This window comes from Microtus oregoni, unplaced genomic scaffold (genome assembly GCF_018167655.1).
Source record: "Microtus oregoni isolate MIOR12 unplaced genomic scaffold, Mior012 000025F_ref0000491, whole genome shotgun sequence".
Classification (NCBI taxonomy): Eukaryota; Metazoa; Chordata; class Mammalia; order Rodentia; family Cricetidae; genus Microtus; species Microtus oregoni.
The window spans coordinates 24,856,588-24,877,327 of NW_024543084.1; the positions used below are offsets into that span (position 1 = coordinate 24,856,588).

General features: G+C 55.8%; 1 protein-coding gene across 6 annotated transcripts; it reads left to right on the forward strand.

Annotated features, from left to right (window-relative positions):
* Nucleotides 1-1,982: 1,982 nt before the first annotated feature.
* Fcho1 (FCH and mu domain containing endocytic adaptor 1) lies at nucleotides 1,983-18,873 on the forward strand. Of its 6 annotated transcripts, none has more exons than XM_041675109.1 (28): nucleotides 1,983-2,049; nucleotides 5,573-5,613; nucleotides 6,112-6,164; nucleotides 8,759-8,850; nucleotides 9,516-9,590; nucleotides 9,743-9,884; nucleotides 10,089-10,241; nucleotides 10,379-10,483; nucleotides 11,869-11,967; nucleotides 12,037-12,133; nucleotides 12,604-12,648; nucleotides 12,762-12,834; nucleotides 13,477-13,501; nucleotides 13,745-13,802; nucleotides 14,163-14,341; nucleotides 14,432-14,456; nucleotides 14,705-14,756; nucleotides 15,089-15,183; nucleotides 15,337-15,579; nucleotides 16,215-16,336; nucleotides 16,421-16,508; nucleotides 16,611-16,719; nucleotides 17,181-17,336; nucleotides 17,520-17,652; nucleotides 17,875-18,074; nucleotides 18,236-18,291; nucleotides 18,468-18,632; nucleotides 18,721-18,873. In XM_041675109.1, the coding sequence occupies exons 3-28, from the start codon at nucleotides 6,138-6,140 to the stop codon at nucleotides 18,741-18,743; spliced, it is 2,637 nt and encodes an 878-aa protein (XP_041531043.1). In that variant the 5' UTR covers nucleotides 1,983-2,049; nucleotides 5,573-5,613; nucleotides 6,112-6,137; the 3' UTR covers nucleotides 18,744-18,873. The 6 variants fall into 6 exon arrangements, with proteins under 6 accessions (XP_041531043.1, XP_041531049.1, XP_041531048.1 ...); XM_041675115.1 differs by having other exon boundaries at nucleotides 16,215-16,324; XM_041675114.1 differs by having other exon boundaries at nucleotides 2,013-2,049; nucleotides 6,116-6,164.
* The last annotated feature ends 1,867 nt before the right edge of the window (nucleotides 18,874-20,740 follow it).

The window sequence follows — 20,740 nt, forward strand, 5'->3', positions numbered from 1 at the left end:
GCCGTCATCAGTCAAGAAACTGCCCACAGACACGTCCACAGGACAGCTTGGTGGAGGCCTCTTCTTTGAGGGCACTTCCCAGGTTTGTGTCATGTTGACAAAAAAGCTAAGCTCACACATTGAGAGGTATGTATAAATGGTTCACACACACATGCATGTGCACACATGCACATGCACTGCACGTACACAATCACATGCATGCACATGGTCACATGCACACATGCACCATTGCATGTGCACACACATGCACACGGTCACATGCGCAGAGAGACGCACATGTGCACAGTTTTCCTCCTGATAGAGCACACTAGGGAGACTCTCATCTGTCCTGACTTCATAGACAGGAATAAAACTGAGTCATGGCCGGGCGGTGGTGGCGCACGCCTTTAATCCCAGCACTCGGGAGGCAGAGGCAGGCGGGTCTCTGTGAGTTCGAGACCAGTCGGGTCTACAAGAGCTAGTTCCAGGACAGGCTCCAAAACCACAGAGAAACCCTGTCTCGGAAAAAAAAAAAAAAACAACTGAGTCATGTAGCAGATTCAGGCGGCTGTCGGGCACACCGGGCACACGGCTGTAATGGAGCTGCCTGGGAGCCTGAAGCACCGAATCTTGAGTCCAGGACGGCATTAGCAGCAATGCCCCGTCAGCGGCAGGTGCGGTGGATCCAATGCACGTTCCACCCGACTCTGATGCGTGCAGGCACACACTAATATATATTTTAAAACGTCTGATGCTGGGGCTGGAGAGATGGCTCAGAGGTTAAGAGCATTGCCTGCTCTTCCAAAGGTCCTGAGTTCAATTCCCGGCAACCACATGGTGGCTCACAACCATCTGTAAAGAGGTCTGGTGCCCTCTTCTGGCCTGCAGACATGCACACAGACAGAATATTGTATACAAAATAAATAAATAAATATTAAAAAAAAAAGTCTGATGCTTTTGCGTTTTCAAACCCCAGAAAACTGAACATGACTCAAAGACTGAATGCCACACGGGCTCGTGGGGCAGACAAAGCACCCTTGGAGCATGTGAGTGTCCGTGTGGGCTCACGCGAGGAGAGCTGCTGCTGCCGACTCGCCAGGCACAGGCTTGATCTTTACAGTTTTAGCCGACAGCTGCTGCTTGTGTGCACACGAGGAGTTCAGAGGACACCATGCAGGTCCCCTTCTCGCCCACCGTGGGGATCAAACCCTGGCTTTGCCACAAGCACCTGTGCTTGCTGAGCCTTCTCACAAGCCCTAAAGTCATGTTTAAGTGTGCATGGTTGCCATGGAAACCCAGCATCATTTGGGGGAGAGAGCAGTAGATGGGTCTAAGTGAGAGGTGGGGCAGTGGCAGGCTGGGACTGACCTGAAGGTATCTGAGGTCCAAGGCTGCAGGGATACGCACTGGGGATGAAGGAGCACTTAGCTTTCCAGGCGTCCCCAGGCCCATGGGACAGGAGAAGCTGGTGGCTCAGTAGTCCTGGGACTAGTCAGGCAGCCTGTGTCCCTGAATGGAAGGTTGAAATGGAGTCCAGGCTAGGGAGTCCTAAGTCTCTAAAAACTGTCTTATGGGGGTAGGGTGGATATGTAGCTCTTGTGTAGTGCTGAGTTCTGTCACTAGAACATCCTGAATAAGCTAATGAATGACGTGTGGTATGAATGGATGGACTGGAGTGGCGTGTGACCTCCAAAACAACTCCAACCCTCTCAGTTCCTTTGTAAAATGGGGCTCAATATTAAATATTACCTCACGGCCTTGGAAGGGCTTTGCCATGAGCCCAGCACAGAGCAGGTTCTCAATAAATGCTGCTCCTTGCTTTCATCTCCCCTCCCTCCCTCCCGCGGAACCTGCCGGTGCAGGGAAGTAGGAGCCTCTCTCCTGTCACTTTAAACCGTGTATTAGCCGGCGGGTGAGTGGTGCGGCTCAGCCAACCAGCGCAGGGCTTGTGAAGCTCCACGGGGCGGAGCTCCTCCAGACCACACCTATGGGCGGGGCCAGAGGCGCGCTCCGCAACGCGCGGGGAGGGCCGGCCGCGGGTCTGGAGCACGCAGGTGGCGGCGGCGCGGGGTGAGTGTCCCCCGGGCGCGGGGCGCGGGACGCAGGGACGCGGGATGCGGGCGCAGCCTTCATCCTGATCCGACCCCAAAGCAGGTGCCCTCTGCAGAAGGCGGGGCGCCGCTCCACTGGTGCCCCCCTCAATCCAGGATTGGGAAACGGGGACCCTGAGGACCCCCAAATCCTTTCTCCGGGTCTTCATCCCTGAGCTCCCAGGCCCTGAGGTGGGGGCCACCTCCCTCGCTGCTCATGTGGTCCCCATTCTCACCTCCCTCCTATTGCACCCGCCTCGGGCTTGTCAGATAGGTGGGGGCTCTGCAGGGCCAGTGCTGTGGGGCCGCGGGAAACTGGGGTCCGCTCCCTGACAATCGGGGCCTGGAGAGGCCTAGAGCCCGCACCGGGGACTCCCGCGCTCTGTGAGAGGGGCGGCCTGCATCTGCTCCCAGGGACAGAATTATTCGAGGTAACTGAGGATGGGGTGCAGAGGAGGTCGGGGGTGGCAGCCCCTCCGCTTGTCTGCCAGCAGCATTGTGGGACTTGTTTCATGGTGACCTTGGGCAGGTGACAACACCTCCCTGACCCTCAGTCTCCTCTTTGGAATGTAGAGGTTGAGGGGACTGTCAGTCTCAGATTCCCAACACGTACACCCCATTTTTGCCAGATGGGGATCCCAGTCTTTGGCCGAAGGTTAGGGGAGACTCAGTTTTGGGCCCTTTAAAATGGGTTTAGCCTGGCAGGGTCATTCCTGTCCTGGGGAGACTGAGCCAGAAGGAAGATCTGCAGCTTGTGGCCAGCCTGGACTACATAGCCAGATTCTGCCTCATAAAAAAAAAAAGCATAAACAAAAACAAACCATGACATTTATTGATGCGCACAGTCTGGCCTTCCTGGAGGAAGCTAGGGCCAGGACAGGATAGTTCCCATGTGACCATAAGACAGGACCCGCCTGCAATCAAGACCTGGCCTCCATCACCCCGGTCCCACCGGTGTGGCTGCCTGGGTCACACCCTGACCCACATACCACCACCTACACCAGGGCCCAGCCGGTTCCTCGGCCAGGTCCCAGGTGGGAAGCCAGGCATTTAACCCCTGTCCCTTGCAGGACAGTGAGGTGAGCCCTAGACAGGAAGCCTGACACCCCCAAATTGGTGTGCTCCAACTGGCTGAAACCCCGTGGGAAGATCAGAGGGGCCGGTAGGAGGGAGCGCGCTGTAAACACCCTCTCCTGGTGATATTAATTATGATATTGCGCTCACTAAATGGGGTCACAGCTGACGAGAAAATGGATGTCTTTGAAGGGTGTGACCAGAATCAGTGGCACGGTGGACTGGAGTACACAGTGATGCTCAATGTGTGTGTACTGGATGAAATGACAGCCAAGGGCTGGTACAGGGGCCTCGGCTCCGCATGGAGTGCTGGGGACACAGAGGGGGTCAAGGGCTGTGGGCACTGCCAGCCCACATCCAAAATCCAGAGTGCCAGCTCTGACCCAGCCGTGCCTGCCCTCCGTGCACACCCAGGCCCCGGGTTTTGGGGAATTGGTGTGTGTGTGTGTCGGGGGGCAGCTGTGTGATGCCCAGCAAATGTCTGTCACTCTCTGGGCCTCCTTCTGATGTTGCAGAGGCCAGGGAGCTCTGGGTTACATTAGGAAAACTGTCTTAGGTCCACAATATTTTTAGGGGTTTTGGAAGTGGTTTAGCTTCTTTTCAAATCTCATTAGTAAAAAAACAAAATGACCCCAAGCACATGGGGATGGGGGCACTGTACTCAGAAGCCAGGCGTGGTGGTTGACCCTGCACCTGGGGGGGGGGGGGGAGGACCAGGAGTTGTCTTCCATCTTCATCTGCAGCATAGTGAATTCAAGGCCAGCCTGGGCTGTACAGGAGACCTTGTCTAAAACAGACTTCATCTGTTGGTTCTGAAGTCGTTGTAGAAAATGTTTGAGTTTCCCTGTCTGAGGGAGAGGCTCTGGGCATCTTCAAGTCTCAGTCCCCCCTCTTGGGTAGTCATCTTATTCTCATTAGTGTGTCTCTGGGAATAATCCTGTCGCCCCACCTGCTCTCTCAGCCCCACCCTCCCACGTGCTGCCTGTGGCTTTGGGGAGGTCCCAGGGGTGCTGGGCGGGGAGGTGACGGTTGGGTGGCAAGCAGGGCGCAGGGCGGGCCAGGCTTCCTGTCCTCCTCCAGACACAGGGGCCTCCACTCAGGGCTGGCGGAAGTGTCGGAAGTGTCGGGGCCTGTAGCCTCCCGGTGTTTACCCTGTGCCCCAGGGGCCCTGCCTCCCCCCCGCGGTGCCCATCGGTGAGTTTGACCCCACCACCCATCTTTGTCACCTCAGAACAGGAAGGTGTCCCACAGCTGTGGGCTCAGGTCTGGGGTCAGCAATAGCTGTCACTTCCTAGGCCAGGTGGCAGCATCAGGGCCCATCTTTGGTACCGCCTCCTGCCACCCCAGGTCAGCCTTTCAAGGGGTACTGGGTGGCGTTTCGGGCAGCCAGGTGGGCAGCTGTGGCCGTGAGAGATGGTGTCTGACATGGGTTGGGATGGCTGGTGGTGTGAGTTGGTGTGTGTGGGGTGGGGACTGCAGGTGTGACTCCTCAGTGGCTTGCATGTGGCGGAGGGGAGATGGGGGAGGTCTGGTAACACGGATGACTTCCGGGACCGGAACCCATTAACCCATTACCCAAGAGCCTCTTCAACCTGGCAGCAGTTTATCTGGCCTATCGCAGATGGCCACCACCTCCCCTGTGGCTCCCAGGCTTGTGCGGGTGAGGGCCTGGCCGCAGGGGTGGCCACGTTACCATGCAGGTGGCAGGTGTAGGGGCTGGGTCCCTGTCCTTCAGCACATTTTAGGGATTCAGGCTGGCTGGATCCCACAGCCACCAGGCCACAGGAGGACGGTGGTGTAGAGGCTCCAGGCTGTCGCTGCAGTGCTTGGGAGACTGAGGCAGGAGGATAGACATGAGCTCGAGGGCAGCTGGGGTATAGAATCCAGTGAAACAAAGACAAGCCACAGTCTGGCCATTTGGGGCTTTCCTCCCTGCAGAGGACCTTCTGGAAGCCTCACCCAAGCAGGGGTGGGAGGGTAGAGGGCCTCAGGAGGAATCTGCTGCCGTGTCCCTGCAGTGTTCCTCCTCTCGCACTGCGCTGGGGGAACCTGCCATGCGCAATGACATGCAGCTTGAGTCCCTGAACTCTAGAGGCTGAGGCAGGAGGATCCATAGTTCCAGGCCAGGTTGGGCTAGGGAACAAAAAAACAAAGGACAGCTAACTTTTAGTGTTAGGTAAACTGAGGCTCAGGGCTAAGTGGGGCTAGGACAGTCTGATCCTGTGGTCAGCTGGCCCTGTCCAGTCTGTTGCTGGGCCTCCTGGGCCTGGGCTGTCACCAAGCAGCCCAGCAGCTCATCAACTATGGATGAGGACCCGGCTCCTGTGACAGCCCAGCCTTGATGTGCCAAGGATTCTGCACACCCCACCTCACGCAAAGTGACCTGAAGTCTCCAACAAAACTGTTCCTGGCTTTTCTGTCTCCTACAGATGGAGAAACTGAGGCACAGAGCTGAGTGACTTGGAGCCAGGTAAATGATGGCTTCCGAGGGGTGGTTGAGACCCATGGAACTCCTGACCTGGGCAGGGGAAACTGTCCATGACCCTCTGGGGACCCAGTACATCATTCCTTGACTTTCCCACTGTCCCGCAAAATCCACTGTCCCTTCTTGTTGTTTGACCTTGGCAAGTAACTTCCCCTCTTGGGAAGTGACTCAGTTTCCCTACCTCTGAAATGGACTAGACCAGTTCTGTCTAGAATTCAGCTCACTCACTACCACTCCGGTCCTTGCCCACAAACGTCTACCCCACTTAAAGCCCCTCCCACCACGGCCCCTCCATCCTAGCTCCGTACGACTGAGATATAAGTGTCCTGTTGCCTAGGCTGGGCCATCTCTTGTGGTCTGACCTGCTCCTGCCTTGGGCTTCACTTCCTTAGTCCTCCCTACAACAGGGAGGGAGGGTGGAATTTCCCTGTTCAGGCCCTTGCTAGCAATGACTCAGACCCTCAAACTCACCTCTCTTTTCAGACAGATACTAGACGGAGGCCAGCAGGATGTCATATTTTGGGGAGCATTTTTGGGTAAGGCCTGCTGCTACTTCTGCTTCCTTCTCATTTTCAGGGCTCTTATTTTGGTGAAGGCTCCCAAAGGGCTTTAGGGACTTTTATGGTCAAGGGGGACCTGGGCAGCTGGAAGTAGAATTGAAACATCCCTGCCAAGGAACACAAACTGTAACACTGAGCAGCAAGTCTGAGGACAGTGCAAAGCTGGGTGTGGGGTACATACCTGAGATCGCAGACCTAGGGAGGCTGAGGCAGGAAGATGGCCAGTCTGGGCTACAGAGTAACATGTTTCCACAATGGCATGTTCCAAAGCATGCCTCACTTGCACCTGGGACCAAACTGAACTTCCCAGATCTGGGCAAGCCATGCAGGGAAATTCCAGGCCTTTTTTTTTTTTTTTTTTTTTTTTAATCTTGGAAATATTTTTTTTGGTGGGAGGGAGATTGACTCCCTAATCTCTGCCCTCTTGGCCACCTAGGCCTGCTGCAAATGGAGTCTGGGTTACCATGGAGGCAGATTGTGCGGCTCAGCCCATCTCAGGGCTCCCCACAACCCTGTTTGCAGTAGCCCCGAAGGCCGGTTTCTAGGATGTGCAAAAGCTATTACAACCACAAGAAACACCCTAAGTCCATTTCAGAGGTGCGACACTTGGTGGCACTCAAGGACCAATGTCCCCTCCTGGTTAGTTGGGTAGCGAACTGGGGAGCCACCGAGGATGCAGAAGCAGCCCCAGAATGGGAGTCTGGAGTCTAGGAGGCATCAGGCTGAAAGGTCCCTTCCTCCCCAGTAGGCCCACAGTTTGCAAAGTGGTAGCTGGTTGCTAAGCAACCGGTTGCCCCTAGCAACAAGCCCCATTCCCTCCCATTCTCCCTCCCCAGCTGGGACTCCTCTTACTTGACTCTGCTTTCTTAAAGGGCCAGCTGTCCCTTGCCACCTGCGGGGCTCAGATTCTCCCAAGGCCTCTGAATGGCTGTGTGACCCCCCCGGGAGGTGTTCTCGGGGCTGTCATTAGAACCCCTGGACTGCAGCGGCAGCCCAGAAGACAGCCACATTTGGGAGCAGTGGCAGTAACTCCTACGGGATTGCCGGTGTTTTATATTCCATGTGGTATGAAAACGGGGGAAGAAGTCAATGAGCGAGGAGAGAATAGAAGCCACCTCAACTTCCCTCCCATACACACCCCAAGATAGCACAGCTGCGAGGGCTCAGCCCTGAGTCAGGGTCCTACTGGCTCAAAGGTTCTCCTCAGGAAGGGGCTGGTCAACCAGCCTCCATTTTCTCAGGAGGTTCAGCAAATGAATGAGAATTTTGTCTTCTGGGACATGGATGTGTGGCTGAGATATCAGACTCCTTTTCTGCTAGGCCAGTGCCTCAAATATCCATCCACCGAGCCACGCCCCCAGCCCCTCACTGGGGGATTCTAGGCAGGGGCTCCACCCTGAACCACACCCCAATGCTTAGGGGTGCCCAGGTCCTTTGCGACCAGTCAGAGTCAGAAGCCTGGAGAGCTCTGGGGAGCCATGGAGGATGCACGGGCACTAGAGGGGTATGGAGCGGTGATAAAGTGTTCTTTGGCTGTCACCCAGAAGTTCTGATCAGAGACACAGGCTCTGGACATCTCTCCTCAGACCCTCTGTTGTTTGCCCACTTCGCTAAGGCAGACAGTGCTGAGGGTTTGCCAGGTCTGGGAAACCGGCCAGTGGCTGACTCTGTGTTAGCCCCAGATAATGGCCTGGGCGGCAGTGCCTGGTGCAGCCTCACGGGAGGATCCCCAGCAGCGGCAGGTGGGCTCATTGGGAGCCTGTGGAGCCCTCGCTATAACCCAGAAGGCCTTTGTGTCCAGCAGAGTACCAGACACATCTTGCCCGTGAAGCCGTTGTGTGGCAGTTGCTGCTCATTGACATCATTTGTCGTACGAGAGAGAGAGAGAGAGAGAGAGAGAGAGAGAGAGAGAGAGAGAGAGAGAGAAGGGCTCAGGATGGTGCAGCCACCACCCGAAGTAGCCGGCGCACTATGGTTGGAAGAGATAATATATTCTTCTGGCGGGATGGAGGCGAGAGCTCTGAGTAGCCACGGGGCTGTGGAAGGTGGGGAAGCTGCTGGGGCCAGGAGGAAGCTGAGCTGAGGAGAGGAAGCAGGAACACACTAAGGACTTTTGGGGTGTTGGCCGCTGAGAACCATGGATCTGGGGTGGGGGATGGGAACGGTGGCAGGGACATTCGGACATAAGGCTTTCCTGGGTTTGTCCTGCTTTGACTTGGTTGGAAAAGTACTTGCATCACAAGTAACCGGATCTGAGTTCAAGGCCCCAGCAGCCATGTAAAAAGCTGGCATGGCAGGACAGGTAATAGCGCAGGGGGGCAAGAGGCAGGCGGAGGGCTATAGAGGAAGACCCGTGATGTCGACCTCTGGGCACATAAAGGGGCACCCAGGAGGAGATGGTGGAGCCTTAAAAATGCAGTGAAAGTCCCAGGCTTCCCACTAGCTAGGGGAGAAGTGCAGCCTGCCAATCCAGTTAGGTCTCACCTCCTCTCCGCAGAAGGCCTGTCTCTGTTGCTAGGCAACCTGGAGTCCCTTTCTGCCTTCTACATCTCTTCTCTCATCCCTTACAGGGTGACAAAAACCATGGCTTTGAGGTCCTCTACCATTGTGTGAAGCAGGGCCCTGTGGCCACCAAGGAACTGGCTGATTTCATTAGGGAAAGGTGAGGCGTGGGACACGCCCACCCTGGGCTCTGGTTCACAAGGTCCTTACTGGTATTCAGGAAAGGATCCAGGGTGTAGATCTCCTGGCTCTCCAGGAATCAAATGACCTAGGCATTTGTTTATTTTTATTTTATTTTCTATTTTGTGGAGGGGTCGGTGCTCATTCCAGGACACACACGTGACGGGCAGAGGACAGCTTAGTCAAGCTGATTCCTTTCACACGTGGGTTTTGGAGACTGAACTCAGGTAGATCTTAGACTTGGGCCATCTCACTGACCAGCATGCACCGTGTTCCAGGGTCTGTTACCTCCTCTTCTGAAAATGAGATTGCGTACTCATGAGAGGGGTTAAAATTCTGAGTCCTGGCATCAGAAGTGGAAACATGCGTGATGAAGACATGATGGTGTACCCCCCATAACCCCAGCACTAGGGCGAGCTGAGGCAGAGCTACCACGAGTTTGAGACCCGCCTAGGCCACATATACAGACCATTAAAAAAAAAAAAACTAAACTAAAAAAGATTGCTTAAGGAAAAACAAAATTATCCAATCAGTTTCCAAAACTTTGTTTTGAGAGCAAGGTGTAGAGATGGGGGAAACTGAGGCAGAGAAAGGCCTGTCTCAGGGTACTTGAATCTGCCTGTCTTTGTCCTTCTTCCAATGCAGGGCTAGCATCGAAGAGACATACTCGAAGGCCATGGCCAAGCTGTCCAAGCTCGCCAGCAATGGCACCCCAATGGGGTGAGTGCAGCTGGGTGTATGTGGGGAACCCTAGTAAAGGTAACCCGGGACCTGAAGAACTCAACTTCTGCCAAGTTCCCTGTCAGCAATGACACCTGTGCTGTGTGAGGGTCCCGGGGGTATCACACACTCTGGACTCTGCCTGTCCCCAGGACCTTCGCCCCGCTCTGGGAGGTCTTCCGTGTGTCCTCAGACAAGCTGGCGCTGTGCCACCTAGAGCTGACGCGGAAACTTCACGACCTCCTCAAGGACGTGCTGCGCTATGGCGAGGAGCAGCTCAAGACCCACAAGAAGGTAGCGGCCGCCCTGGCAGGCATGCAGGGCCCTGGGGCGCTCAGGACCCCAGATGGGCCTGTGCACCCACTTGCAGCTTATGAGTGTGTGTGGATGAAACTGGGAAAGCATGCTTAGGTGCCCTGCCCTGCCCCTCACTGGGGGATTCTAGGCTGTCACTCCACCCCTGACCCAAAGCCCTTCCCTGCTTTTCCCTACCTACAGTGCAAGGAGGAAGTTCTGGGCACTGTGGATGCAGTGCAGGTATTGGCCAGCGTGGGTCAGCTCTTGCCGAAGTCTCGGGAGAATTACCTGAGCCGCTGCATGGACGTGGAGCGGCTGCGCAGAGAGAACACCAGCCAGAAGGAGATGGACAAGGTTTGTTGGTCCCACAGCGCTGGGCACTAAACTGTGAGGCCACCTCCCCTGGATTTCAGAAGATGGCTTGGCAGGGTGGTAAAGCCACCCGATGGTCCCTATGGCGACTCACTCGGTCCTCTGTCTATGATTCCCAGGCAGAAACCAAAAGCAAGAAGGCAGCTGACAGCCTGCGGCGCTCTGTGGATAAGTACAACTCTGCCCGGGCTGACTTCGAGACCAAGATGCTAGACTCGGCCTTGGTGAGATCCTCACCCTGTGGTGGCTGGTCCTCACACTCCCTGCAGGGGTGCCCTGTCCTCAATCCCAGGGGTCCGAGGCAGGAGGATCAGGAATTCAGTGTCATTCTGGGCTATATATCAAATATAACACCAGCTTTGGCATTCTGAGAAAAAGAAGAAATTTTCATTTAAACAGATTTACTTATGGATTTGTTGTTGGAATTGAAGTTAAAGTATCCTCAAAATATATAGGTTGGTTTAATTTAGCAGTTTTTTCTATAATGCGGTGTCTGTTGGCAGTGTTTGCCCTTTGCTCATCAACATTCAAAAAATTTAAACTCAACCAAACACCATGCCCGATCCAGGTGTCCGAGTATTTTCCACCTGCGCATTGTGTATTCTTTTTATATTACTTTATTCTCTCTTTAAAGACTGTATTATTTTTAAACTATTTATTTTTGAAAATTTGCATCTAAGCTTGTTCGGAGGTCTTTAGCAGTCTGGGCCTGGCTTTTTGTGTGGGTATCTGGCTGCATGGGCTCCCTGCCGACGGGTTTCCCATAGCACATGGCGACGGGGGCTGCTCTGCCCCTTACGGTGGGTTTGCCTTTCCAGAGGGCATTGGCCCCTGAGAGCAGGGTCACTGCTCCACCAGTCCCCAAATATGGACACGGAGACTTATTATTAATTATGAAAGGCTTGACCTTGGCCTTGGTGTTCCCAGCTAGCTCTTATAACTCAAGTCAACCCGTGTCTGTTAATCTATGTCCGTCATGTTGCTTTTTACCTCTCCTCTCTTCTGTATGTGCTACTGTCTCCACGTCTTGCTGAGGAATCCTGCCTTTCTTCCCAAAGTTCCTCTCTCTGCTCAGAAGTCCCGCCTATCCTCTCCTGCCTAGCTCTTGGCCATTCAGCTCTTTATTAAACCAATCAGGTGCCTGATAGACACATCTTTATCAGTGTAAACAAATACTCCACACCGTGGGTTTGCTACTGCAGGGGCTTCAGGAGTGGCTGGATTCAGGCGTTCCAATGGCGTCATTAGGATGTCATCTCTGCGGTTGGTCGTTGGTTTCTGGGGACCTCATTCCTAGGCTGGCAGAGTTTGTGTGTTTGTGTGTGTGCAAAGAGTAGCTGCGTCTCTGATCCAGCAGGACCATTTTTCTTTTTTGAGACAGGTCTCACTATGTAGACTAGGCTGGTCTCGAACTCAGAGATCCTCCTGCCTCTACCAGTACTAGGACCAAAGGCAGGCACATGGGGGCGGGGAGGTTGGGGGCAGAGGTGCGCTTTTAATTTACCCCAAAAATCCGAATGCGGAGTCTCATGCTTCCCTAAGCCGATCAGAGCTGGAAGCGGGACTGCTCTGATTGGTCAGCCTGGGTCACATGCCCTTCCCATCTCAGCGCTTTCAGGCCATGGAGGAGGCCCACCTGCAGCACATGAAGGCCTTGCTGGGCTCCTATGCGCACTCCGTGGAGGACACCCACGTGCAGATCGGGCAGGTGAGGATAGGCCCCGCCCTCCTGCCCCGCCCGCCGAGGGCCCACCCCTCATGCCCTGCCCCCTACCAGGTGCACGAAGAATTTAAGCAGAACGTGGAAAATGTGACGGTGGACATGCTTCTCAGGAAGTTTGCGGAGAGCAAGGGCACCGGCCACGAGAAGCCTGGTGAGTGACAGCGGGGCCTCCCTGACCATCGGTTTCTTTGGAAAAATGGGCTGGTGGCAGTTCTCTGTCCCCTAGCTCACGAAGAGAAGGCAGCATGAGAGCGCTGCTGGGAAGCTCGGCGGTTCCTCTAGGAACCATTGCGTACATGATGCCCTTGTGAGAGCCGAGGGAAGGGCGGGCTTGGGTCCTTTGCTCACAGCTCAGCTCGCCGGGAGACTATAGTCGCGTGTCTCTGAGCGCTGCCTCATCACTGAAGTGGAGATCACAATCCCCTAAATGCTGGCACACTGTGTCCCCAGACCCAGGTGACCAGGAAAGCCTTCCTCCTTGCCGGCTTGCTGTCCAGTCTGCCTGGGTCTACCGCTCCTAGGTTCCCCTCACACCCTCCATGGCTCCCATTGTGGAGCCTGGTGCCCTGATATCCCTGCCAGGCAGCTTCTGCCCCTCAGATGCCTTTCTTTTTGCCCCAGGGCCTCTGGACTTTGATGCCTACAGCACAGCTGCCCTGCAGGAAGGCAAGTACGTCTGGGCCTGGATGCCCAGGCTAGACCAGGGGTGTGGGAAGGGGGTTCTGTATAGAAAGGGGGAGAACCTTCCAGAGGTTAGCATGCCCTCCCTCTGTCTACAGCAATGAAACGCCTCCGAGGAGCCAAGGCCTTCCGTCTTCCAGGACTGAGCCGGAGGGAGCCCCGTGCCTCTGTGTGAGAAATTGCTCCACCCTGGTCCAGGCTAGCCCAAAATTCTGCCTCTTGCTCCAGCTAGCATAGAAGTTCCCTGTGGCACTCTCCCTATGTCAGACCAGCCCAGATCACTTCAGCCTGGGCTAGCCCAGAAAACCTCTGTCCCAGGCTAGCCTAAGAGAACTATTCTCTAGACTAGTCTGGAATTCTTCCTTTCACCTAGGCTGGGCCAGAAGCTGCTTGGCCCATTGTAACGTAAGTTGGACGTGGTCCCTTCCTTTCCCAAGGCTAGCTTCTCATCTGCTCTGCTGTTAGAGGCCATCTCTGACAGCTCCCTCTAGATGCCCCCCACATCCCCACATTCTCTCTCTCTCTCTCTCTCTCTCTCTCTCTCTCTCTCTCTCCCATTTTCCGAGACAAGGTTTCTCAGTGGCTATGGAGCCTGTCCTGAAACTAGCTCTTGTAAACCAGGCTGGCTTCAAACTCACAGAGATCCGCCTGCCTCTGCCTCCCGAGTGCTGGGATTAAAGGCGTGTGCCACCACCACCCGGCTTCACATTCTCAAAGAAGCCCCAGGGTTCCAGGCTATGGGCTAGCTTGGGCAACATGGTGGGCATGCCTTCTGCTGGCACCAGACACTTACCCCTGTTCCTTTGTCCCTAGTGACTTCCTGGAGTCTGATTCGGGGGTGAGTACTGTGGGGGAGGGGCAGAGAGGGGGCAGGGCTTGTTCTTCAAGGCCTGAGGAGGCCAGAGGGGCCCAGGGTGGGGCTCAGAATCCGGTCTGGCCTCTGTGGTCCCCCTGTGAGGGACTAAAAGCTCTACCGTGGCTCAATTTCCCCTTGGATTTACCTACATCCTGGAATATATTCTGGTGGGAGTTGACGGGGCAAAACAAAGGGTCGTTAAGGGACCTGACTCTGCCTCCCCAGGTGCCTCCAGAGGTGGACGAGGAAGGCTTCACTGTGCGCCCTGATGTCTCCCACAACAATATCCTGTCTGTGACTGTGTACCCCCTGGGGAGGGTCAGGCCCAGGCCCTTGTCCTGTGTAAGGGGGGTGAGAGCTGGGCAGTGGGGGTGCAGAGACTGGTGAATCGTGGAGTGTGAATCCAGTCAGTAAGTTCCAGGCCAGCCGGGGCTATGTAGAGAGAGCCTGTTTCATAATAAAGATGGACAGACAAGGTGGGCTTTTATGGTGGGATACCCAGGAGGGCTTCCTAGAGGAAGGGCATCAGTGTTGGACTGTAGTGGCTGTATAGAAACTCCCCGGGTAGTTTCCTGAGCATAAAGGGACCTCTGCGTGGGGAAGTGTGTTCAGATTCAAGACTGGCTCCTTGACAGAGGTGCACCCACAGCCGAGCCCCCGCGATTCTCCTCTAGCGACTCTGATTTTGACGACGAGGAGCCTAGAAAGTTCTACGTTCACATCAAGCCTGCCCCACCCCGCACCGCGGCCTGCAGCTCCGAGGCTGCAGCTGCCCAGCTCAGGGCCACAGCAGGCAGCCTCATCCTCCCGCCAGGCCCAGGGGTGAGCTGGGAAACTGGGACTGTGAGGGATACCAGGGCCAACAGGCTGCAGCTGGGCCTCATGTTGGTCGGTTTCTCCCTTTTTCCTCAGGGCACCATGAAACGTCACTCGTCGCGTGAGTAGCCTGGCCTGTCTGGGTTAGAAGGTGCCCTTGGAGGGGAAGCAGGCCTGGATGGCGGGGAACTGGGATTGCGCACCCTCGGGCTCCTCCTCCACCGAACAGCTTCACTGTGGGACTAATGGGCAGCGGGGGCAGAACTAGAACCCCACGCTGCTGTCCCCTCTGTCCATGTTGTCACCTTGGGCCACTGTCTGACAAATCCAGCCGTGGGCCTGGTGTGACAGAGGCTCTGTCTGTCCTAGGGGACACTTCTGGGAAGGCACCGAGACCTCAGTCAGCCCCACGGACCGGCAGGTGGGTCTTGCGGGGACATGACTGTTGCAAGCAGATGGGCCCCACCTCCCGCTTCCTCACTACGAGGCTATTGGACACTAGGCCTGGGAGGCCTGTGGACACTCTAGGGGCTTTAGTTGTGGATGAAACTGGCATGTCACCCAGCGCTCAGGAGCCTGGGCAGAGTGAGACCCTGCCTCGCCAAACATGGGGTCAAAATGCCTTCAAAGCCTGGTCTTAGCATGGTGATGCAGGCTGCGCTGGGCTGAGTGGGTGATGCAGGCTGGGTGCTCTGAAAGACCATGGAAGGCCTCAGGTGCCAGACTCAGCCCCACCCCTGTCGCTGTCCCCAGCTGTGCTGAGAGGCCGCTGGCCTCGGAGGAACCATTGTCCAAGAGCCTCTTTGGGCCGCCGCTGGAGTCAGCCTTTGACCACGAGGACTTCACGGGTAGAGGGAGAGCTGGACAGGGCCCCACAGTGGGTGGGCCCTTGTTTGGAGGGGCGTGGCTATGGGCGTGTGGAGGGTATGCTAATGTGGGGGGAACATCTGGATGTGGGCGTGGACTATTCTGACCACGCCCCTGGCCCTGCCCCTTCCTAGGCTCCAGCAGCCTGGGCTTCACATCCAGCCCATCCCCTTTCTCTTCCTCGTCCCCTGAGAATGTGGAAGACTCAGGCCTGGACTCTCCATCGCATGCTGCCCCCGACCCATCCCCTGAGTCCTGGGTCCCCCGGCCGGGCACCCCGCAGAGCCCACCCACCTGCAGGATGCAACACCCAGAGGCCAGGGGCCCAATTCCCCGTGCACCCTCGCCAGGCCCGTGGGGACCAGAGGCAGGCACAGGTGAGCCCAGCGGGTGTCCCTGGTAGACTGGGTGCCAGGTGGAGGCCTTCCTAGGTGGGATCATCATATGGTCAAGCAAAGGCCCTGTGTCAGAAAGGTGGGTGTCGACTTGGCCATGTGTGGTGCTGGAGTCTCCTTTTGGCCATGAGACTGGGAGTGAGCTGCGGCAGTCGGGTGCTGGAAGGATGGGTGGGCCTAAGACATCTGTGGACTCCGAGTTTGAAGGAGTCGTGGCTGAACCCTATGGGCCACTGCTGAATGGAGATGTCATCAAAATGGGCATCTCGCCCACTCAGGCTGTGGGGAAAACACCCGGCCGAGAGCCTAAGTGGCTGGGAGGGTGGGACGAGAGCGCATCAGGCTCTCACAACTGCCACCTGAGGCCTGGTCACACTGGCGGGCAGCTGGCATCCATGGGAAAGAATCTGGTTCCTGGCAGAGCCAAGGGGGTGTGACAGCAGAGTGATGGAGGCTCAGGTGTGGCTTACCCACCTCTTGAGCCGCCAGCAATGACGCGCACCCAGACACACACCCCTGTCCGCTGCACCCTGGGCTCTTACCCAGAAGCCCTCAGCCCATTGTTTCTTAAGGGCTAACGCCCAGCTGGAGCCAGCCCTGCACTGTCCTCTTTCTAGACTCCTCGCTGCCTGCTGACTCCACCCCCAGGGAGGGCCTAGCTGCACCACCCAGGAGACCTCGGTCCAGAAAAGTGTCCTGCCCGCTCACCAGGAGCAACGGTGACCTGGTGGGTGGCATGGTGAGGCAGTTTCTGTTGGGAAGGGGCCGCCCCTGTAGGGTAGCTCTGGGCAGCTCACAGCCCTGATCCTGTCGTTTCCTGCAGTGCCGATCCCTAAGCCCCTCCCCTCTGGGATCTTCTGCCCCCAGCATCGGCCCGGATCGGCCTGGCTTCTCCACTCAGATGGCGCATGGTTTGTAGGGGCAGCTCCCCTTGAGGCCTTGGGTCCTCTTTTCTGGGATGCTGGTTAAGTGGGTGAGGCTTGCCTTGCTTCTGACCCCCCATCTTCCTACAGGCATCTCCCGTGGCCCCAGCCCTGTGGTCCTGGGGTCCCAGGACACCCTGCCTGTGGCCACAGCCTTCACTGAGTATGTTCATGCCTATTTCCGTGGCCACAGCCCCAGGTAGGCTGTCACGTGGACAGTGATGCCAAGTGCAGGGTTAACCTGAGGGCATTTGATTGAGGCTAGGGAACCCTGAGGTTCCTCATTGGGGGTGAACTAGGGACCTTGAAGCAGGCCTGCCATCCCTGTGGTTGACAAAAGGAGACCTTAACATTAAACCACAAAGAAGAGGGACCATTAGACCCTAAACCCAAGCTAGGGTTGCTCAAAACACGAGTTATTCTGGTTTGAGATTCCTGGTGGCCCAGGAGAAAAGGGACCTAGGGAAGATACTTTTCTTAGCCCACACTGTGTGTGGTGTGGGGGGTTCACCCTGCCAGGCGGGGATGGAAGAGAAAGAAGTTGGGGAGAGGGTGCTGGGAACAATTAGAGCTTCATTGGAGGTTTGGGTGCCAGGGGAACCAAGAGAGTGGGAAACACAGAGCCCAGATCCCACATCCCGTGTTTCCCCGGCTCCCCAGCTGCCTGGCTCGAGTCACGGGAGAATTGACCATGACCTTTCCTGCCGGCATTGTGCGAGTGTTCAGTGGGACCCCACCCCCACCCGTCCTCAGCTTCCGGCTCGTGCACACGGCGCCCGTGGAACACTTTCAGCCCAACGCTGACTTGATCTTCAGGTGCCTTGCATGGGTGATGGGAGAAGTTGCCAGGGCTCAGGGCCTTAAAATGCCTGCAGTGCCTCCAGCCCTTTGCTCTGTGATGTGAGGCGGGTGGCTTTCTCTCTCCCACCCACGGCAGCTCAGACTGGAGTGGGAGAGCATTTCCTGAGGGATGAAGATGTTCTGTCCCCATTTCTGCAGTGACCCCTCCCAGAGTGACCCAGAGACGAAAGACTTCTGGCTGAACATGACGGCGCTAACAGAGGCCCTGCAACACCAGGCAGAGCAGAACCCTACCGCTTCCTACTACAACCTGGTGCTGCTGCGCTACCAGGTGGGGTGCTGGGGCAGGGCGGGACCTGGACGCATGAATCCTGCAAGTGAGCAAGTGGTTTCTGGCGACTGTGCGCTCTCCTGCTCCCTGCTGGCCACGCGGAATACTGCATGTGGTTCTAGTGGTTGCATATTGCTTGAACTGGACTAGGTGGAGTGCTTGCATAGCCCGTGGGAGGGACATGGCGACGTCGCCCAATCACCTCTGTCTTCTTATCCTTAGTTCTCCCGCCCTGGGCCTGAGTCAGTGCCCCTGCAAATGAGCGCCCACTGGCAGTGCGGGCCCACGCTCACGCGGGTCACGGTGGAGTACAGCTACCGTGCGGGCGCCACCACGGTGTCCACGCCGCTCACTAATGTCCAAATCCTGCTGCCTGTGGGAGAGCCGGTGACCAGCGTGCGTCTGCAGCCTGCTGCCAGCTGGTGAGCCACCCAGTCCCGCTGTGAGCACAGGCCAACAAACAAGTGTAGCTGTGCCACACTGTAGCTTATGCATGGGTGGGGAAAGGAGGCTCCGCTGGGCAGTAGGTTAACAGGTCCCACACAGGTGACTCTGCTGCTGACCCATCTTCCCTTGCTACCAGGAGCACAGAGGAAAAGAGGTTCACGTGGAAGCTTCCAGATGTGTGTGAGACAGGAGGTGAGTCACAGCTATGATGAGGGCTGCTGCGTGGGAGAAGTCATGGGTAGGCAGCACTTGTTAAAACTGGGGATACTCTGGCGCACCTGAAGAATCCCTGAGCAGGGTTCTCAGGACAGGGTGGGCAGTGCTAAGGGCCTGCGGCGGGAGCGCGTCCCTGACCCCAGGTTCCGCAGGCTCCGGCCACCTGTCCGCCAGCTGGCAGCCGCAGTCAGGGCCCAGTACTCCCAGCCCGGTGGCCGCGCAATTCACCAGTGAGGGTACCACGCTGTCCGGTCTGGACCTGGAGCTGCTGGGCGGCGGCTATCGCATGTCCCTGGTGAAGCGGAGATTCGCCACAGGTAGCTGCAGGGCAGGGCTGGGCTCTCAGGCCAAGTGCAGAGGAGCCCACGCAAGGAACCCACGCCAGGCCCTGCTCTGTCCCCACAGGGATGTACCTCACCAGCTGCTAAGGTGCTCCGGGACCTCCTTCCCTCCCGCCCACTTCTGCTCCCTCAGCTCAGGCTGGACTGAGCCAAGACTCCTCCCTCCTCTCCAACAGGCCCGGACCTTTTAGTATTCTTTAAATAAACACTTTTCTAACAAAATAAAAAGGAATCCATGTTCCCGTTCTGTCTTCCAAAGCCAGACCATGAAGGGAAGGGTACTGGTACCCGTAATGCATTTCCTCTCCAGGGCAACATGCCTTCTGACTCCCCACACTAAAGGGAGGGAGAAGTAGGTGAACCCCTAGAGCAGCGATTCTCAACCTTCCTGTCGCTGCGACTCTTATATACAGTTCCTCATGCTGTGGTGACCCCAACCATAAAAGCATTTTTGTTGTTACTTCATAACTATACTTTTGCTTATTGTGAATCTTAATGTAAATATCTGATATGTGACCCCTGTGAAAGGGTCATTCAATCCCCCCCCCCCCCCAAGAGTTTGTGGTCCACTAGTTCAGAGTCACTGCTCTAGAGAGTTCTGAGGGATACATAGGAGTTCACAAGCTGGAGAAGGGCAGGCGCACCAGGAGATGCGGGCTTGGTGTGGAATCCACCAGTCAATCCAGGCTCCCGCAGGGCTCTGCACCTAAAAGGTCCAGATTGTGTTCCCAGAACCCATGCGCCCTCTTCTGGCCTCTACGGGCATCGTACTCACATGAATGTAGGCACACTGATACAGGAATTAAATAGAATTAATCTTAACAAAGAATCTCAAGTGTAGTGATAGTTCATTTGTATTTTAATAAATAAAGCTTGCCTGAAGATCAAAGAGTAAAACAGCTGCGCTGGTCGGCCTTACAAACCAGGCAATGGAGACACACACCTTTAATCCCAGGAGCCATACTAATTGCCATAGAAACCGGACGGTGCTTGCCTTTAATCTCAGTGGTGCACGACTTTAATCCCGAAACTGGAGAAGATTATAAAATGGGAGAGACAGCTCTCACTCATTCTCATTCTGAGATTCCTAGAGGCAGGATTGCCGTTTCGGACAGAGGTACAGGTAAGAAGAGTCAGTGGCTGGCTAGTTTGCTTTTCTGACTTTCAAGTTGAACCCCAATTTCTAGCTCTGGTTTTTATTAATCATGCTACATTTGGCACCTAACGTTTGGGATACAAATTCACAAAAAAGGTCATTTGCCTGAGGCCTTTTAGCCACCTGGGTTTGGGTGAAATCCCATTCCCCAACTTAGCTTCCTCTCGTGCCCACCTCCAGTTTGCAGCTTTCTGTGGCGCCCATGGCTGCTGCCATCAGGAATCGCCCACAGAGCGTCCTGTGGTTCTTGCTTGCCAGCCCTGCATGCAGCTCCCACACAGCTACCCTGGCTTCCCTGGGCTCAGGTGGCCTGAGAACACGCACTGCAGGGCTGCTCTGGCCCAGCATCTCTTTAACAGAAATCCGTCCAGAGGCCGGGCGCTGGTGGCGCACGCCTTTAATCCCAGAGGCAGAGGCAGAGGCGGGTGGATCTCTGTGAATCCGAGGTCATCCTGGACTACAAGAGCTAAGCTAGTTCCAGACTAGTTATGAGCCCTCTCTTGTGTATGCAGCATTGGTTTGGGGTATTTTTTCTTCCAGAATGGTGTTATTGCAGTTCAAATGCAATTCGAAAGTTATTTTCTTTTTTTTTTTTTTTTGTTTTGTTTTTCGAGACAGGATTTCTCTGTGGTTTTGGAGCCTGTCCTGGAACTAGCTCTTGTAGACCAGGCTGGTCTCGAACTCACAGAGATCCGCCTGCCTCTGCCTCCCGAGTGCTGGGATTAAAGGCGTGCGCCACCACCGCCCGGCTGAAAGTTATTTTCTTAATGTGACATAGCAGTGGGCATGGCCACGTGCCCATACTATGGTGGCGGGCTCAATGTATACTCCTAACATAATAAATAATGAGGAACCATTAAAAAAAAAAGAGTTAGTTCCAGGATAGACTCCAGAGATACAGAAAAAGCCTGCCTTAAAAAACCAAAAA

Coding starts and splice junctions, on each gene's coding strand:
- Fcho1 (XM_041675109.1), top strand. CDS start 6,138: ATGTCATATTTTGGGGAGCATTTTTGG. Junction 11,968..12,036: donor CCCACGTGCAGATCGGGCAG/GTGAGGATAGGC, acceptor GCCCCCTACCAG/GTGCACGAAGAATTTAAGCA. Junction 14,757..15,088: donor TCAGCCCCACGGACCGGCAG/GTGGGTCTTGCG, acceptor CGCTGTCCCCAG/CTGTGCTGAGAGGCCGCTGG.